Here is a 21,012-nt window from a genome sequence, read left to right on the forward strand (position 1 = left end):
AGAGAAAAGCCTGGCTACCAGAGATCTGTAGGCCTCATACCACTGGCCTGACAACTATTGGTCTGTGGGCCTCATACCACTGGCCCAGCAACCAGACGCCTGTGAGCCTCACACCACTAGCCTACAAGCAGAGACCTGTAGGCCTCACATCATCGGCCTGGGAACCATAGACCTGTGGGCCTCACACCCACTGGCCTATCAACCAGAGACCTGTGAGCCTCATGCCATTGCCCTGGCAACCATAGACTTGTAGGCCTCATACCACTGGCCTAACAACCGCAGACATGTGGGCCTCATACCACGACCGGGCAACTAGAGACCTGTGGGCCTCACATCACTGGCCTGGCCTAAAACTAGAGGACGTAGATATAAGGTAACAGGAAAATGATTAGAGGAAATGTGACAGGGAACCTCTTCAGCCAGAGATGGCCAGTACCTTGAATGCACTGCCTCAGAGTGATTGAAGCTCTCTAAATGAACACTTAAATTGCTTATGCAAAGAGAGCTCTGGACCAAGTACTGAGCAAAGCAATAACGTGGAAATGTGCCAACTGGTCAGCATGGACAAATTGGGCCGAATGTTGTATGATCCTGTGATTTGATATATGATTGTAACATCATATGTATGATTCATTGGTTCTTTCTCATGTATCTCACTTGTTACATCCTTAAAAATCTCAATAGATTTGTCAAGCATTTCCTGTTGAAATTTGGTTGAACTAAAACAGAATCCCCTGTTTCAGGCACCAAGAACCTTCACATTGATGAGAGGACATTGCACTCATCCTTGGCACTGTCGGAAAATAAAAAGAGGATAACATTTGCAAACAAGAAGGTCTACTTGTACCCAGACTGCCCTGAGCGCTTTGACCATTGGCCCAACGCCCTGGGACTGGAGCCTATCCAAAGTGGACTTCACACCTGGAGAGTGGACGTGGAGAAAAGCGGGGCCTACAAATTGGGGTTGGCATACGGCTGTCTTCCACGCAAAGGCGCCGGCCATGAATGCCGGCTCGGATACAACCCGTCCTCCTGGGTCTTATCCCGGTACGATGAAGAATACACGGTGGCCCACAATGGGCAGGTGAAGACCCTAGACCTACTGAGGCGTCCGGCAGTGATTGGTGTGCTGGTAGACTATGAAGGAGGTGAAATCCTTTTCTATGACCCTGACACCTATGCCATCTTGCATTGTTACAGAACAAAGTTCACTCAACCTATATATGCAGCTTTGGCAGTAGCAAATGAAAGTATTGCAATCATCTAGTAGTAGATGGGTAGATTGTTGCATCGAATGGTATCCCTGATTCTCATCTAATAATTTGGCTTTGGAATTCCTTATTCCTGAAGGCATTCCGATATAATAGTCTAGAAGTCAGCAATTATGCCAAAACTAGTTTCAACTGACCATCAAACATACAGATGCTTCATCTATGGATCAGAGTTTGGATAAGATGTTGACAGTGTCAACATTGTAATTAACCAGGGAAAGGTTGGGTTGTACTTGCTGATCAACAATGCCCTCTTGAAATCAAAATGATTTTCTTGCTGGTGTAATTTCTAATAAAAGTCATTCTTGGGACATGGTGCCTCTGGTCAGGATAGGATTCTCTCCTCATCTGTGGTGGCAAGCTTCTTTATTGATAAAATGGTATTGGATCAAAGCAAGTGATGGTGTTGATAGGAGCTTACCCCACTCCCCCAACCCCACTACCAGACCAGGTTAGACAGGACAACAGATTTCTTTCCCTGAAGGACATTAGTGAACTGACAAATCAGAATCAGATTTAATATCACCGGCATATGCTGAGAAATTTGGTTTTTCTGTGGCGATAGTATATTGCAATACATAATAGACATTAGACAATAGACAATAGGTGCAGGAGTAGGCCATTCAGCCCTTTGAGCCAGCACCGCCATTCACTGTGATCATGGCTGATCATCCACAATCAGTACCTTTTTCCTGCCTTCTCCCCATATCCCTTCACTCTGCTATCTTCAAGAGCTCTATCTAACTCTTTCTTGAAAGAATCCAGAGGATTGGCCTCCACTGCCTTCTGAGGCAGAACATTCCACAGATCCACAACCCTCTGTGTGAAAAAGTTTTTCCTCAACTCAGTTCTAAATGGTCTACCCTTTATTCTTAAACTGTGGCCTCTGGCTCTGGACTCCCCCAACATCGGGAACATGTGTCCAATCCCTTAATAATCTTATATGTTTCAATCAGATCCCCTCTCAGCCTTCTAAATTCCACTGTATACAAGCCCAGTCGCTCCAATCTTTCAACATATGACATTCCCGCCATCCCTGAAATTAACCCAGTGAACCTACACTGCACTCCCTTCATAGCAAGAATATCCTTCCTCAAATTTGGAGACCAAAACTGCACACAATACTCCAAGTAGGGTCTCACCAGGGCCTTGTACAACTGCAGAAGGACCTGTTTGCTCCTATACTCAACTCCCCTTGTTATGAAGGCCAACATGCCATTAGCTTTCTTCACTGCCTGCTGTACCTATATGCCTACTTTCAGTGACTGACAAGCAAGGACACCCAGATCTCATTGTACTTCCCCTTTTCCTAACTTGACACCATTCAGATAGTAATCTGCCTTCCTGTTCTTGCCACCAAAGTGGATAACTTCACATTTATCCACATTAAACCGCATCTGCCCACTCACCCAACCTGTCCAAGTCACCCTGTATTCTCATAACATCCTCCTCACATTTTACACTGTCACCCAGCTTTGTGTCATCTGCAAATTTGCTAATGTTACTTTTAATCCCTTCATCTAAATCATTAATATATATTGTAAATAGCTGCGGTCCCAGCACCGAGCTTTGCGGTACCCCGCTAGTCACTGCCTGCCATTCTGAAAAGGGCCCGTTAATCCCTACTTTTTGTTTCCTGTCTGCCAACCAATTTTCTATCCATGTCAGTACCCTACTCCCAATACCATGTGCTCCAATTTTGCTCACTAACCTCGTATGTGGGACCTTATCAAAGGCTTTCTGAACGTCCAGGTACACTACATCCACTGGCTTTCACATGTCCATTTTCAGTTACATCCTCAAAAAATTCCAGAAGATTAGTCAAGCATGATTTCCCCTTCATAAATCCTTGCTGACTCGGACCTATCCTGCTACTGCTATCCAAATATGCCGCGATTTCATCGTTTATAATTGACTCCAGCATCTTCCCCACCACTGATGTCAGACTAACTGGTCTATAATTGCCTGTTTTATCTCTCCCTCTTTTCTTAAAATGTGGGATAACATTAGCTACCCTCCAATCCACAGGAACTGATCCTGAATCTATAGAACATTGGAAACGGATTACCAATGCATCCACGATTTCTAGAGCCACCTCCTTAAGTACCCTGGGATGCAGACCATCAGGCCCTGGGGATTTATCAGCCTTCAGTTCCATCAGTTTACCCAACACCATTTTCTGCCTAATGCGAATTTCTTTCAGTTCCTCCATTACCCTAGGTCCTCTGGCCACTATTACATCTGGGAGATTGTTTGTGTCTTCCCTAGTTTGAGTCTTACCTGTTCAGCTTGTCTGCCATGTCCTTGTTCCCCATAATAATTTCACCGGTTTCTGTCTTCAAGGACCCAACTTTGGTTTTGACTAACTATCCTCCTTTATATTCTTGGCTAGCTTACCTTCATACCTCATCTTTCCCCCCCCGTATTGCCTTTTTAGTTATTTTCTGTTGCTCCTTAAAAGTTTCCCAATCCTCTGGCTTCCCACTCATCTTTGCTATGTTATACTTCCTCTCTTTTATTTTTATACTGTCCTTGACTTCCCTTGTTAGCCACAGTCGCCCCTTACTCCCCTTAGAATCTTTCTTCCTCTTTGGAATGAACTGATCCTGCACCTTCTGTATTATTCCCAGAAATACCTGCCATTGTTGTTCCACTGTCATCCCTGCTAGGGTATCTTTCCAGTCAACTTTGGCCAGCTCCTCCCTCATGGCTCCATAGTCCCCTTTGTTCAACTCTAATACTGACACCTCCGATTTTCCCTTCTCCCTCTCAAATTGTAGATTAAAGCTTATCATATTATAGTCACTACCTCCTAATGGCTCCTTTACCTCGAGATCCCTTATCAAATCTGGCTCATCACACAACACTAGATCCAGAATTGCCTTCTCCCTGGTAGGTTCCAATACAAGCTGCTCTAAGAATCCATCTGGGAGGCTCTCCACAAACTCCCTTTCTTGGGGTTCAGTACCAACTTGATTTTCCCAGTCTACCCGCATGTTGAAATCTCCCATAACAACCGTAGAATTACCTTTGCGACATGCCAATTTTAACTCTAGAGTTAACTAGCACCCTATATCCAGGCTACTGTTTGGGGGCCTGTAGATAACTCCCATTAGGGTCCTTTTGCCCTTACAGTTTCTCAGTTCTATCCATACTGACTCGGCATCTCCTGATTCTATGTCGCCCCTCGCAAGGGACTGAATTTCATTCCTCACCGACAGAGCCACCCCACCCCCTCTGCCCATCTGTCTGTCCTTTTGATAGGACGTATACCCTGAATATTCATTTCCCAGCCCTGGTCCTCTTGCAGCCATGTCTCTGTTATTCCTACAACGTCATACTTGCCAATTTCCAACTGAGCCTCAAGCTCATCCACTTTATTTCTTATACGTCGTGCATTCATATATAATACTTTTAATCCATTACTCCCCTCACCTTACACATCGATTCCTATTGCACTTGGCCATACTCTGCGATCCCTTCCTGAGCTTTCTGCCCCATTAATTCTGTTGTCTTTCTTAACTTTTCTTATTCTCTCTTTCCCTTTAACTCCATCCTTATATTTCCTCTCCTCCCCCCATCTACATCGTTTAAACACACCCGTGTAGCAGTGGCAAACCTGCCTGCCAGAATGTTGGTCCCCGGCCTGTTAAGGTGCAACCCGGCCCTTTTGTACAATTCATCCGTACCCCAAAACAGATCCCAGTGGTCTAAAAGCCTGAATCCCTGCTTCCCGCACCAGCTCCTCAGCCACACATTCAAATCCCTTATCTCCCTGTTCCTGCCCTCATCAGCATGAGGAACTGGAAGCAAACCAGAGATAACCACCCTGGAGGTCCTACTTTTCAGCCTTCTTCCGAGTTCTCGAAGTCACGCTGCAGAATTTCTTTCCTCCTCTTCCCGACATCATTTGTGCCGATATGCATTACCATTTCCGGCTGTTCACCATCACCCTTGAGGCTGCCCTGCAATCAGTCCATGACACCCTTGATCCTGGAACCAGGGAGGCAACACACCATCCTTAAATCCTGCCTGTTGCCACAGAAACCCCTTTCTGTACCTCTCATTATGGAGTCCCCTACTACCACGGCTCTGCCTGACTTCTGTCTCCTCGGCTTGGCTTCAGCACCGATTTTTGACTCGCAGACCTGTCCGCCTCTCAGACTGGCAGTGTCTTCTGTCCCGACAGCTTCCAAGAGGGTGAACCTGTTTTCAAGGGGTTCATCCCCCAGGGTCTCTGTACTCCAAGCATCCATCCCTTCCTCATCATCACCCCCCTTCTCTCTTCCGGTGTCTTCAGTGTAACGATCTCACTGTAGGTCCTGTCTGGAAAACTCTTGTTTTCCTGGATGAACCTGAGGTCATCCAGTTGCTTCCCCAGTGCCCCACACGGTCCTTCAGGAGCTGATCCTGGACACACTTTTCACAGTTGTAGCAGCCAGAGACACCATCAGTGTCCCTGACCTCCCACATCATGCAAGCATCACACTGAATCAGTTGACCTGTCACTTCTAATAGAGAAATGAATAATAATAGAGAAAATAACTGAATTACACTATATTTTTATTAAAATTAAATACATAGTGCAAAAACAAAGTAGTGTTCATGGGTTCAATGTCCGTTCAGAAATCGGATGGCAGAAAGGAAGAAGCTGCTTCTCAAACGTTGAGTGTGTATCTTCAGGCTCCTGTACCTCCTCCCTGATGGTAGCAATGAGAACAGGACATGTCCTGGGTGATGAGTGTCCTTGATGGATGCTGCCTTTTTGAGGCACTGCTCCTTGAAGATGCCCTGGATACTACCGAGTTTGTTATTTTGTGTCAATATTTGCAAAGCTATATTGACGTTGCCAGCTTTTTATTTTCAGGGTTTAGAAATGATCAGCTTTCTGTGAAATGAACTTGTTCATGAGATTATTAACCCAGTTATCGATCTGCTTCAGTGGAAGCATCAAAGATCCTTGAGAGTAAATGTTGGCAGGACATTTAACTGTCAGGGACTTATGGGAAGGAGGAGTCTTTGGATAACGAGAACAGACATCAGTGGGTGTTCATCCTCCTAAAATGAGCTTTGTGTGGTAGTTACAATCCTACCTCAATCACGTGGTACCTGCTGGAGACGGTTAATCCAAGCCTGGTAGCTGGCAACAGTCATGAAGTTTTCAAGATGGGCAGTTTATGAAAGGACATGTCTTATATTCAGACAAGGTCACTTTTAGTTTAGGACTCAGAACCTCCAGACTTGTTTGAGTTCACTGCAAAGTTTAGGTCTTATTTCCATGTATAATGTGACCAAGTGATCTTGAGTGGGAGAGGCTAGAGAGATGAATAGCATGTCCCCTGCTCCAGTTCTTTCATGCACGTCCAAAGTCACAGGTCAGTGATCCACGATAAGAGAGTTATGTTATGTTGTTTCCCTCACTATGCCTCTATCTCCGCCCCTCTGTCTGTCCCTCTCTCTTTCCCTCTTTCTTTCCCTTCACTTCTTGCACGCCACACTTCTCCCCTGTCCTCATGACCTGCCCATCACCTCTCTCTGGTTCCCAACCTCCTCCCCTTTATTCCACTATCCACTGCCCTTTTCTATTAGATTCCCTTTTCTTCAGCCCTGTAACCTTTTCTGCCTATCACCTCCCAGCTTCTTTCATCACCCACCTTCTCCTCATCTGGTCTTACCCATCAGTTGTCAGCTTGTATTTCTTCCCCTTCTCCTACTCATTCTGGCTTCTGTCCCCTTCCTTTCCACTCCTGATGAAGGGTCTTGGTCTAAAGCATCAACTGGAACTCCCTCCATTGATGCCCTCTGACCTGCTGAGTTCCTCCAGCATTTCCTGCGTGTTGCTCAAGATTTCCAGCATCTGCAGAATCTCTTGTGTCTACATCATACTGTCAGATCATTTAAAGGGACTTAGAGAGGGATGGGGTCAATCCTCTGGGAATTGAACCGGAATCTCCAGGAATTTATGTAATGCTCTGCGCAGCATAAGGAAAAAGTTAATAGGTGTAGCTAAATATATATATATGTTTACCCCTTGGGTGTGAGTAGGTTGGTGGGAAGGGCAAGGAGATGTGGTGGGACACTGTACTTGTGGCTGTGACAAATTCAGCGAGAAATGACATCAGCAGTGGCAGGATTAGGCAAATAGTTTGAAGTTTAACTGAAGTTCTGGTGGATTATATAACTGAAAGATGGTGTCACCCTGTATAGGAAATATAGGGGAATAAAAGGGAGGTGGAGGTAACATGGAGGTCAGGCTACAGGAAGGTCAGTTTACTCGAGAAGTAAGAAATTCCAGGAGATCGTCACCATGGTTCATGCCATTATCTGAAATCTCTCTGATGCTGACACAAGGACTACAGGTGCGGAAATCTGGAGCAACAAACAAGGTGCCAGAGGAGCTCAGTGGGTCAGGCAGCATCTGAAGAGGGAAATGGACACTCAGTATTTTGGGTTGAGACCCTTCACCCTGGACTGAAAGATAGAGGGGAGAGAGAGCATAGAAAGATGGGGAGTAGGTGTTGGGCAAAAGCTGGCAGGTGATAGGTGGACCCAGGTGAGGAGGGGAGAGTGGAAATAGCAAAAGAGGCTGGGAGGTGACAAGTGGAAGTGATAATGGCTGAACACAGTGGAACCGGATGAGGGAGGAGGGTGGAACATTGAACTTAATAAGGGAGGTGGGAGTGCAGATGGCCCAGTGGGTGGAGGGATTGGCAGAGGGAGTGGGTGAAGAAGGGAAAAGAAATAGGGTATTGGAGGTGCTAGGCTTGTGTAGGAGGAACGGGGTAGGTTTGGAGGAAAGAGTAAATGGACAGAGGAACTGGGTAGGTTTGGAGGAAAGGGTAAATGGATAGAGGGGGATAAGTTTACTTGAAATTGCTTTCTGAATTCTCCAGTGCTCTTGATCACCTTTTGGTTTCGATTATACTCTGGAAATGTATTTTTCCAGTGAATGAGCTGATTCTGGACCCAAAAACATCCTCAGCCTGTTACAGAATTGCTATTCAGAGATTCTCAAGGCTGAATTTCTGAAAGAACATCTTGCCTGGACCTTGATATTTAATGATGAATGTATTACTTAGTAGTCTGTTATAAATAACTAAAGTATTTAATACGAAGTTTGTACCTTTTAATGAGTGTACTTCATTCAAAACCATTTCGTCCTTCCGATACTTTCCCCAGCCTTTTCAGTCCTATGCAATCACTGACACCACCCAATACAATGCCATGTTCTTCCTTATGAGAAACTGAGTCACAATGTGAAAGAACAGGGGAGAGGCACAGAGAAGAGTTATTCAAAGTTTATTGCTTTGGAATGACCTCTCATCCCTTTCAGAAAACAGGAAGCAAGTGGCTTCTGATTTGCAACTGGTAAGTGCTGCCGAAAGAAACAACTGACTTGCAGACAAGACAGGGAAAACTGTGGAAAAATAACATTCATTTTCTATTCAGAAGTGGTTGAGACAGAGGCTGGAGACCAATGTGGTGGGATGGTGTCACAATGCAAAAGAGTAGAATCTGCAGTTTTCACAGAATTACAGCTTAAGGAAGGCACTGCCCATTGAACAACACAAGACAATTCACCATGGAATGGTAGAAAGCAAAGACATTAGGTCAGTTCCAGCTTCCTGATGTCAGGATGCTTAGAGAATTGGAGCGATTTGAGTACATTCTTCATTTGAGTACATTTTTCAGCTGAGAATGTAATATCAATCAAATGGCATTGAGGGAATACACTTAGAGGGCATTAGAGGCCAATTATCTCACCAGTCCCCTTCTCCTCTCATCCCCTTGTGGATCTGCAGTTTCTTTTTCTCGCACATCTCCATCAGCTTCCTTTAGATATTTTTATCAGTTCCCTACACTAATGTGTACTTTACAGCGGCCAGTTAACCTCCAGCACATCCATCAGATGTGAGAGGAAAGCAGGGCAGCAGGAGAAAACCCACCTAGTCATTGGAGAACGTTCAAACTCCACATAATACCAGTTGGTCAGGATTGATCCTGGGGCTCTGAGGCAGCAGCTGTATTAGCTGTGTTGCTCTGAAATACTAAATTAGTGGTTCACAAAGCAGGTGATATTACCCCACCCCCTGGGGTTGGTGGGGGTTTCTAAGGGGGTGATAAAGATAAAAGGGTGGTGGGCAGGTGCTTGGTAGCAAGGGGAGGCGGAAGGATTACAGGCTTAATTTAAGAAATCAGTTATTTATTATGAGTATTTGATCTTGAGTGCCTCATAATTAATTACAATGATCACGTAATCATCTCATTGCTTGCTAACCATATATGAATATAGGTCTTCCTTTGGGGCCAAGGCACAAAGCACATTACCAACAGTACACATCTTACTGCACATGACACATAACACAAATAGCACATATGGTTAAGATTTCAGAAAAACATCAGTCTCAAAGGAAAAACAAACTAATATACCCCAAGTGCCTGAGTGGCATGACTGTAGATTGTCCTGGTCTAGCTTGTTCTTCCACTGAGTGAACACTGGAGGGCAGCACTGAATGAACACCACAAGGCAGTGCTGAGCAAATGCTGGAGAGCAGCACCGAATGAGCAACACAAGGCAGTGCTGAGCGAATGTTGCTGATGTTCTCTTAGGCTTTGCTCAGAGTGGGTTATAGTTGTTGAAAAGCAATGTGACAGCTCTGTAATTGTCATATCATCAGAAATCTGGACTGACAAAATGTGTTATTTCTGGGCCTGCCTGCACATTATCGTTATTCACTACTGAAGTACAGAGTTAACTAGTGTGATTCCCATACCCTAATCACGCAGTGATGCAATCCCTGTGAATTAGGGTATGGTGCTCAATGGGGTAAATATAAGAATCTGCCCTTTTGAATGGTCTTCACCGCATTTCTCTCGCCCACAGCAGATATCACTGCCCCACTTTATGTACCTTCAGGCAGAGAGTCAGGTTTTGCCTGAGCTATGATGACATCATAACTTTCCACATTATTGAACACAGCACTTGAGTGGGACTTAAATAATAGGGAATTGAGCATGATCATTAATCCACAATGAAAGGGGCAGAAGTAGACCAAACAGAAAAGAATTGTGGACAGTGTAGTGTGCGTATTTGAAAGATGGATTTATACCAGCACCAAGCAACCTACAGCAGCCAATGTGCTGGTGTGAAAGAGATTTTTCAAATGAGGCAATGAAACCATCCAGGCTCCTTGAACGTTTGAAGAGAATACACTCTGATAAAGCAAAGAAGAACTTGGCTTATTCTCAGTCACTTTGCAAAAACTTTCAGAAATGGAAAACACTTCAAAACATCTTTACCAGCACTTCATGACAAAACAGTGATGCGTCGTGTGCTTCATACAACATTCCACTGCTCATCGCTAAGTCTAGAAAGTCCCATACTGTTGAAGAAGAACTGATTCTGTCAGCAGTAAGGGAGGTTCTGAGTACAGTTTCACGTAAGTCACTAGACCAAATAAATAAAGCAATTTTGCTCTGTGGCAACTCTGTTCAAAGACAAATAGATGAAATATCCCAGAATGTGAAAGACTCATTGTGCAGCATACTTAGAAAAACAGAAATTGCTCAGCAGTTGTTTTAAGTCATGAGGTTTTCGCTTTCTTGAAAAAAACTATACCTAACATATTTACCTTTCATTCTGTAATGCACAAACAACACCTTGTCGCAAAAAAACCAAGTGATTGACTGCACAAGTCATTAAATACTGTTATCACAGAGGTAAATAAAGTGAAGTCACGTGCTGTCAATTCTCCACCATTTCGAGAACTTTCTATTGAGAGTAATGAACAGTTTGACCTCTTGCTGTTGTACACGGAAGTCAGATGGCTCTCAAAAGGAAATTGCCTGAGATGCTTTTATGCACGTTTTGAAACGAATTCTTCAAAGATTCAAATGCTTCATTCAGCAATCAAGTCAAGAATAATAGATATGACATTGCTTATTTGTTAGAACTATTTGCAAAGTTTAATGAAATTGATATTCAATTGCAAGGAAGTAATGTGGATCTTATCAATCAGTCATTTCCAAATTTCTGTCCAAATTATTGGCCGTCGCAACCTTTTTCAATTTCCGAAAATCATACTTAGTGGAGCATAGTTTTAGAGTAGTTGCCCAACATCTTTCAACGTAATGAAACAGACTGCAAATTACTGAACATGGGTTTCTGAGACTGCTTGCAAATGACATTCAGCCTGATGTTGACAAGCTGATACCACTGCGCTAAACCCAACTATCTCACTGAAAGGTGAAAAAGCAATGAAGTAGTGAATAGTTAGACTACTAATGTACACTCTAAAATTGTTGATGAAAATTGTTTTTCCTGTAATTAAATAAATAAATAATTGTATTTGTAGCTTTAAATATATTTGAATATCTTTTACAATTACAGTGGATTCCAGTTAGTTGGACTGCTGGTTAATCAGGGCAGCTGATCTGGAACAACTCTTTTAAAAAAAAACACAAAAACGAATTGAGAAAATAGCCAGGATTCCCTTTGTTATTTGGGACACTGTGGCACTTAATTGGAACAAGAGACTGTTGCCTAATTTTCTAACTAGTATTAGTCACGTGCACTTGTGTTAGATACTACACCATGCTTAGAGCAAACAGTCTGTAAATAGCATCATTTGCATGCATGGCTGTTCAAAATGCAGTGGTCTTTTTGGTTGCTGATAGTTGCCAGGAAATAAGCAGTAAGACAATTCAGAGTTCTTTCGCTCACTGCGGTTTCAAGTATTCAGGCTTGGAGATGAGAGAAATGGCTGGGAGTGAAAATGAAACAATTTCACTATTTCAAAAAGTTAGGAGCTACAAAGATTTGAAGGTGTCAACAATCATCTTGAAAGTTACAATGAAGACGAAGATTTGGAGAATGCAATCTTTGAAAAGATTGTATGAAGGCAGTCCTTTATCTACACTACATGTTTGAGCTGATTTTGTTCATTTACAGTCAATTAAAAGAACACGGCAGTGTACACTGGATGAATTCCTCTGTCAATATCTATTAGGAACTACTACAAAGTCTTATACTATTGTAGTAGTTTTGACAGCATTCTAATTTGTTCTGATTTTAATTTAAAAACATGATTTGTTACTCAGTTAAACCATAGTTTGTCTTTTTATACCTTTTCAATTATTTCTATGAAACTTTGGCTAATTAGGGTAGCTGCTTAACTGGGCCAAAATGTTCTGATCCCAATGTGTCCCAATTAACCCGAATCCACTGCACTTGTCACTGCTTTGAATTTGCAGTTCCTATTTTCTTTCACTGCGGATTGTAAATCAAAGTTCTTTATAGTTCTTCTGTAATGGCTGGACAGGGAGAAGGGTGCACTGAGTATGTGGTCTAGGAGCCAAGGGGGTAGTAACCCCCCAAAAAATTGTGAGTTATCTCGCTAATCTCCTCCTCTCATTCCCCCATGAATCTGCAGTCAATCTCTCTCTCTCTCTCGCATCTCCATCAACATCTTTTTATTACTTTTACCAGTTCCCCACACGAAGAGGAAGAGGAATCCTATCCCTGGTGGGAGGATGGGGTGAGGGCAGATGTGCACAAAATGGAAGAGATGCAGGTGAGAGCAGCATAGATGCTGGAGGAAGGGATACCCCTTTTTACGAAAGATAGGGTTCCTCTTGTCCTCATCTACCACCCCACAAGCCTTCGCATCCAGCACATAATTCTCTGTGGCTTCCTCCATCTCCAACGGGATCCCACCACTAAGCACATCTTTCCCTCCCCCCTGCTTTCAGCTCCCTATGCGAATCTCTTGTCCATTCATCCCCTTCCCCCCACTGATCTCCCTCCTGGCACTTATCCTCGCAAGCGGAACAAATGCTACACCTGCCTCTACACCACCTCCCTCACTACCATTCAGGGTCCCAAACAGTCCTTCAGAGTAAGGCAACACTTCACCTGTGAGCCTGTTGGGGCTACTTACTGTATCCGGTGCTCCTGGTGTGGCCTCCTGTATATCGATGAGACCCGACGTAGATTGGGAGACCATTTTGCCAAGCATCTACGCTCCATCCACCAGAAAAAGCAGGATCTCCCGGTGGCCACTCATTTTAATTCTATTTCCCATTTCCATTCTGACATGTCAGTCCATGGCATCCACTGCTGCCACGATGAAGCCACTCTCAGGTTGGAGGAGCAACACCTTATATTCCGTCTGGGTAGCCTCCAATCTGGTGGCATGAACATTGATTTCTCGAACTTCTGGTAATGGACCCCCCTCCCCCCACTTCACCATTCCCCATTCCCATTTTCCTCTCTCACCTTATCTCCTTACCTTTCCATCACCTCCCTCTGGTGCTCCTCCCATTTTCCTTTCCTCCATGGTCTTCTGTCCTCTCCTGTCAGAATCCCCCTTCTCCAGCCCTTCACCAATTGAATTCCCAGCTCTTTACTTCACCTTCCCCCCCGCCACCTCTCCCGGTTTCACCCATCACCTACCACTTTGTACTTCTTCCTCCCCTCCCCCCACCTTCTTTCTCTGACTTCTCATCTTTTTTCTCTAGTCCTGATGGAGGGCCTCAGCCCCAAACGTCGACTGTTCACTCTTCTGCATAGACGCTGCTGAGTTCCTCCAGCATTTTGTGCGCGTTGCTTGGATTTCCAGCATCTGCAGGTTTTCCCTTGTTTGTGATACCAGTAAGCACATTGGACTGGTGGTGGATAAGCCATTGCCCTAGATTCAGAGTGGGGGGGAGGCTGCATGACTGTGAAAACGTAGTGTTGCCTATCCTCCAGTGGTGTTCTGGAGTCGTCAAGGATGAAGATAAAGCTCCTAGACGTGCCTGCAAAAATATCCTGGGCTCTACTACCACGACTCTACTACCAGACAGAACAAAGACAGCCGGCACGTGATCACACCACCTTAACTTGGGACTGTATTGCCAACCCTTCGTCATCACCAATTGCAGAACTTCCCATCTAGCAGCACCGTGGAGGCAGTTCCATAAGAAGGAAAGCAGGCTTTGAGAAGGTGTCTCATCACCATCTTCTCAAGGGAAATGAGGAGTGTTAACAAATGCTGGCCTTGTCAGCAATGACTAGATCTACAAAAGTTGTTATGTTTAAAAAAATGTGGGTAATTTCCACCCCGAGGAGAGGAGGTGTGGTGCTGTGCATCCAAAAGGCACTGTCTATGAAGCTACCACGTAATAGTGCAGCTAATACCACAAATGATGTCCATTGCTGAGCAGAATCTCCATGGTGTGAGCATGATGTCCATGGGCTGCTGAAGGAGAGCAGCAGCTGCCTGGGCCCCTCAACCGCGGGGTCTCTGGTAGGAAATTCCCCTGGGCTCAATGACTGCACCGGTTCACCAGCTGGCATTGCCCTGAGTGTTAACCCTTTCTTCACTGCACCCTCTGCCCCATTGTTCACGGGGACTCTCAGTGTTAACTCTTTCTTTGCCGGGCCTCCCTTTGTTCAATGGGTCTCACTCGATGCAAATGTTAATTATCGTTATCTGCAATTCACTACGATAGTATTAACCCCTCATTCGCCATTGGGCACCATTTAAAGGCCCTTCATTTGACTGCAAGCAACATTCAGAACAAGGCAGGGTATTTAATGCTACAACTAGAAATAAATGGTTTGATCTAATGACCACTGTAGAGAGGAGGTTCTGGTTGCAATGTAATCAAATACTGACTGGTCATGCTGCTGATCTAATGGGTGGTAAACATAATAATTTCAGAAAAAAACATGAGGAACAACTGTTTCATGCACTTACTTTTATTACTTTTGTTAATTGATCTGCTTAAGCAGTATGGAGCGCACAGGTAAGCAAGGTTAGGAAGAAGCAGAGACTGATTCCATCACTGCTTTTGACGAATACTTTAACATTTTTATTAAAGTGATTAACACTTTTGAGATGCTACAGAATCAGAACGTTATCTGTCATTAATTCGATCTGTGCCTCCCGTTTAAAACATAGAAACATAGAAAACCTATAGCACAATACAGGCCCTTCGGCCCACAAAGCTGCGCTGAACATGCCCGTACCTTAGAACTACCCAGGCTTACCCACAGCCCTCTATTTTTCTGAGCTCCATGTAGCCATCCAGGAGTCTCTTAAAAGATCCTGTAGTTTCTGCTTCCACCACCGTCGCCGGCAGCCCATTCCACGCATTCACCACTCTCTGTGTAAAAAACTTACCCATGACATCTCCTCTGTACCTACTTCCAAGCACCTTAAAGCTATGCCCTCTTGCTCTAGCCATTTCAGCCCTGGGAAAAAGCTTCTGACTATCCACACGATTAATGCCTCTCATCATCTTGTACACCTCTATCAGGTCACCTCTCATCCTCTGTCGCTCCAAGGAGAAAAGGCCAAGTTCACTCAACCTATTCTCATAAGGCATGCTCCCCAATCCAGGCAACATCCTTGTAAGTCTCCTCTGCATCCTTTCTATGGTTTCCACATCCTTCCTGTGGTGAGGTGACCAGAATCGAGCACAGTACTCCAAGTGGGGTCTGACCAGGGTCCTATATAGCTGCAACATTACCTCTCGGCTCTTAAACTCAATCCTACGATTGATGAAGGCCAATGCACCATATGCCTTCTTAACCACAGAGTCAACCTGTGCAGCAGTCTTGAGTGTCCTATGGACTCGGACCCCAAGATCCCTCTAATCCTCCACACTGCCAAGAGTCTTACCATTAATGCTATACTCTGCCATCAAACGAAAGGCTGACTGGAGTCAGTCATTATAGATCCTACCAGCTGCATGTTCCAGGAATCTGCCCTGTGCCCAGCATGGACACATGGTATTGAAACGATTGATTTTGTCATCTACTGACCTGAACTGTAACTTCAATAATCAGTATTTAATCAAAGAGGTTGGTTTCATTTTCACATCTTGCTCTTCAATGAAGTTGACGTAATTCAGAGTTTCAGACTGGCACTGAGACATGAGCAGGGATTTCAAACTCAGCAGCGGAAACAGCTGGTGTTGTAGTTCAGAGTTTCAGCATTTATTAAACGGTCCTTCTCGTCGAGGTGAATCAGGTCGATGAAACTGCACCAGAGACAAAACAGATGTCCATAAGACAGAGAAGCAGAGTTAGGCCATTCAGCTCATTGGGTCTGCTCCACCATTCCATCATGGTCGATTTATTATCCCCCTCAATCCCGTTCTCCTGCCTTCTCCCTGTAGCCTTTGACACTCTTACTAATCAAGAACCTATCAACTTCCCATTTCATTATAACAAATGACTTGGCCTCCGCAGCTGTCTGTGGGACTGAAGTCCACAGGTTTACCATCTTTTGGCGAAAGAAATTCTCCGCGTAACTGTTCTGATGGAACATTATCAGGCATTATCTGCCACTATAAGAAGCGTCCTCTGCATGCACACTCTACTTCGCCCTTTCAATTTTCGACGGGTTTCAATGAGATCCTTCCTCATTCTACTGAACTCCAGTGAATACAGGCCCAGAGCTGTCAAACGCTTCTCATAGGTCAACCTTTTCATTCCTGGGATCATTCTTGTGATATTTCCAAAGCTTGTCCCACATATTTCCTGGTATTTTCTTACAAAAGTGAATGAAACCAGTGGACCTGCTAAGTAACTTTGAGCCGTCGAATGAACCCCAATAAGCCCAATCCACTGTAACGTACTCTCTCTCTCAATGTCCATCAATTCTCCCCAATTCTCCTTCCACCCACTTCCACCTGCGCTGATTTACAGGAACCAGTTAAGACCATAAGACATAGGAGCAGAATTAGGCTGTTCAGCCCATCGAGTCTGCACTGTCATTCCATCATGGCTGGTGCCAGACCCCACTCAACCCCATACACCTGCCTTCTCGCCACATCCTTTGATGCCCTGACCAATCAGGAAACAATCAACTTCCACCTTAAATATACCCAGGAACTTGGACTCCACCGCAACATGTGGCAGAGCATTCCACAGATTCACTGCTCTGTGGCTAACAAAATATTCCTTCTTAACTCAGTTCTGAAAGGTTGCCCCTCAATTTTGAGGCTGTGCCCTTTAGTTCTGGATATCCCATCCATAAGAAACATCCTCTCCACATCCACTCTGTCTCATCCTTTCAACCTCCCAGCCTGCACACCTCTGGGATGTGGGAGGAAACCACAGTCACCAGGAGTAAACCACAGTCACCAGGAGCAAACCACAGTCACCAGGAGATGGTGCAAACCCACACAGCAGTATCGTGGGTCAGGATTGAACCCATCTCTCTGGAGCTGTGAGCCAGAAGAACTAACGTCAATCCCTGTACATTCATTTGTATGAGATTTCAGTCCCCATGTCGGTCTCCCCATTCCAGTCCCTCTCCTTGGCCGAGGTCCAAGATTCACTAGCATAGTCGGCTGCCGACCGACTACCCTGACACAACTTCATCAGATGATCTGAGGTTCTGTTTGCTCTGACAGGATGATGGAACAACATTTTCATGGTAACCATGAATTCCTCTGAATCTGAGCAAATCTCCCCTCTCACGGTCAGGGGAGAGATCTTGAAGGCCATCTTTCCGCGCTCCATAGGGGATTGAATGCAGCAAGAAGTTTAACTTTGAGAAGAGATCAGAAAAATGGACAAGGAGACAAGGGAGCAGTAATGTTAAAGGTGAAGCTAAAGGCAGCAGGGAGGAAGAATTGTAGCTCAGAAAGAAGTGGAGAAATAGCAGGGAGCAGGAGATTGGTGGGGTGAAATACAGAGTTTGGACTGTAATGGAGGAGAAATTAGAGGTGATTGAAACAATATTCATGAGGGACATCAATCACTTTATAGACTTGGTGAACCAAATGAGGAGTAATAGTATTATGCACGACATCCTGGTACGAGAGGAAAGCAACCAGAAGTTGTGATACATGTTGGAACCAATGACATAGGCAGGAAGAGGGATGAGGTCCTGAAGTGTGAGTTTTGGGAACTAGGCAGAAGGCTGAAGAACAGGACCTCAAGGGTGGCGTTCTCAGGATTGCTGCCAGTGCTACGTGATAATGATGGTAAGAATTGGAGGAGATGGCAGTTGAATGCATGGCTGAGGAGTTGGTGCAGGGAGCAGGGTTTTAGATTTTTGGATCATTGGGATCTGTTCTGGGGAAGGTGGGACCTGTACAGATTGGATGGATTGCACCTGAACTCGAGGGGGAGCAATATCCTTGCAGGTGGGTTTGCTAGCATGGTTCAGGAGGGTTTAAACTAATTTGCAAGGGGGATGGGACCCAGAGCGATAGAGCAGTGAAAGAAGTGCATGGAGTAAAGCCGGATCTAACATACAGAGAGGCTTTGAGGAAAGAGAAGCAGAATAAATGGTGTAAAGACAGTAAGGTAGAAGGGCGGAAATGTGTGTACCTCAATGCAAGAAGCATCAGGAACAAAGGTGATGAACTGAGAGCTTGGATACATACATGGAATTATGATGTAGTGGCCATTACAGAGACTTGGCTGGCACCAGGGCAGGAATGGATTCTCAATATTCCTGGATTTCAGTGCTTTAAAAGGGATAGGGAGGGGGGGGGGAAGGGAGGAGGGGTGGCATTACTGGTCAGGGATACTATTACAGCTACAGAAAGGGTGGGTAATGTAGCAGGATCCTTTTTTGAGTCAGTATGGGTGGAAGTCAGGAACAGGAAGGGAGCAGTTACTCTTCTGGGGGTATTCTATCGGCCCCCTGGTGGCAACAGAGATATAAAGGAGCAGATTGGGAGGCAGATTTTGGAAAGGTGCAAAAATAACAGGGTTGTTATCATGGGTGACTTCAACTTCCCTAATACTGATTGGCACCTGATTAGTTCCAAGGGTTTAGATGGGGCAGAGTTTGTTAAGTGTGTCCAGGACAGATTCCTATCACAGTATGTTGACAGGCCGACTAGAGAGAATGCCATACTAGATCTAGTACTGGGTAACGAACCGGGTCAGGTCACAGATCTCTCAGTGGGTGAGCATCTGGGGGACAGTCGCCACCGCTCTATGGCCTTCAGCATTATCATGGAAAAGGATAGAATCAGAGAGGACAGGAAAATTTTTAATTGGAGAAGGGCAAATTATGAGGCTATAAGGCTAGAACTTGTGGGTGTGAATTGGGATGATGTTTTTGCAGGGAAATGTACTATGGACATGTGGTCGATGTTTAGAGATCTCTTGCAGGATGTTAGGGATAAATTTGTCCCGGTGAGGAAGATAAAGAATGGTAGGGTGAAGGAACCATGGGTGACAAGTGAGGTGGAAAATCTAGTCAGATGGAAGAAGGCAGCATACATGAGGTTTAGGAAGCAAGGATCAGATGGGTCTATTGAGGAATATAGGGAAGCAAGAAAGGAGCTTAAGAAGGGGCTGAGAAAAGCAAGAAGGGGACCTTGGAAGGCCTTGGTAGGTAGGGTAAAGGAAAACCCCAAGGCATTCTTCAATTATATGAAGAACAAAAGGATGACAGGAGTGAAGGTAGGACCGATTAGAAATAAAGGTGGGAAGATGTGCCTGGAGGCTGTGGAAGTGAACGAGGTCTTCAATGAATATTTCTCATCGGCATTCACTAATGAGAGGGAACTTGATGACGGTGAGGACAATATGAGTGAGGTTGATGTTCTGGAGCATTTTGATATTAAGGGAGAGGAGGTGGTGGAGTTGTTAAAATACATTAGGATGGATAAGTCCCCGGGGCCTGATGGAATATTCTCCAGGCTGCTTCACAAGGCGAAGGAAGAGATTGCTGAGTCTCTGGCTAGGATCTTTATGTCCTCGTTGTCCATGGGAAGGGTACTGTAGGATTGGAGGGAGGCGAATGTTGTCCCCTTGTCCGGGTAATTATAGACCAGTGAGCCTTACATCTGTGGTGGGAAAGCTGTTGGAAAAGATTCTTAGAGATAGGATCTATGGGCATTTAGAGAATCATGGCCTGATCAGGGACAGTCAGCAAGGCTTTGTGAAGGGCAGATCGTGTCTAACAAGCCTGATAGAGTTCTTTGAGGAGGTGACCAGGCATATAGATGAGGGTGGTGCAGTGGATGTGATCTACGTGGATTTTAGAAAGGCATTTGACAAGGTTCCACATGGTAGGCTTATTCAGAAAGTCAGAAGCCATGGGATCCAGGGAAGTTTGGCCAGGTGGATTCAGAATTGGCTTGCCTGCAGAAAGCAGAGAGTCGTGGTGGAGGGAGTACATTCAGATTGGAGGGTTGTGAGTAGTTGTGTCCCGCAAGGATCTGTTCTGGGACCTCTACTTTTCGTGATTTTTATTAACGACCTGGAAGTGGGTGTAGAAGGGTGGGTTAGCAAGTTTGCAGACGACACAAAGGTTGGTGGTGTCTTAGATAGTGTAGAGGATTGTCGAAGATTGCAGAGAGACATTGATAGGATGCAGAAGTGGGCTGAGAAGTGGCAGATGGAGTTCAACCCGGAGAAGTGTGAGGTGGTACACTGTGGAAGGACAAACACCAAGGCAGAGTACAAAGTAAATGGCAGGATACTTGGTGGTGTAGAGGAGCAGAGGCATCTGGGGGTACATGTCCACAGATCCCTGAAAGTTGCCTCACAGGTAGATAGGGTAGTTAAGAAAGCTTATGGGGCGTTAGCTTTCATAAATCGAGGGATAGAGTTTAAGAGCTGTGATGTAACGACGCAGCTCTATAAAACTCTGGTTAGGCCACACTTGGAGTACTGTGTCCAGTTCTGGTCGTCTCACTATAGGAAGGATGTGGAAGCATTGGAAAGGGTACAGAGGAGATTTACCAGGATGCTGCCTGGTTTAGAGAGTATGGA

General features: G+C 44.9%; 1 protein-coding gene across 1 annotated transcript in view; it reads left to right on the forward strand.

The window, feature by feature from the left end:
• bspry (B-box and SPRY domain containing) overlaps nt 1-11,587 on the forward strand; it is a 43,274-nt gene extending 31,687 nt beyond the window's left edge. Inside the window, exon 6 of the mRNA XM_072240558.1 lies at nt 744-11,587. Within this exon, the coding sequence (XP_072096659.1) occupies nt 744-1,267 (524 nt within the window). The 3' untranslated portion in view covers nt 1,268-11,587. The remainder of the gene's footprint in view (nt 1-743) is intronic.
• Nucleotides 11,588-21,012: the final 9,425 nt, after the last annotated feature.

This window comes from Mobula birostris, chromosome 22 (assembly GCF_030028105.1).
Source record: "Mobula birostris isolate sMobBir1 chromosome 22, sMobBir1.hap1, whole genome shotgun sequence".
NCBI classification, from domain to species: Eukaryota; Metazoa; Chordata; class Chondrichthyes; order Myliobatiformes; family Myliobatidae; genus Mobula; species Mobula birostris.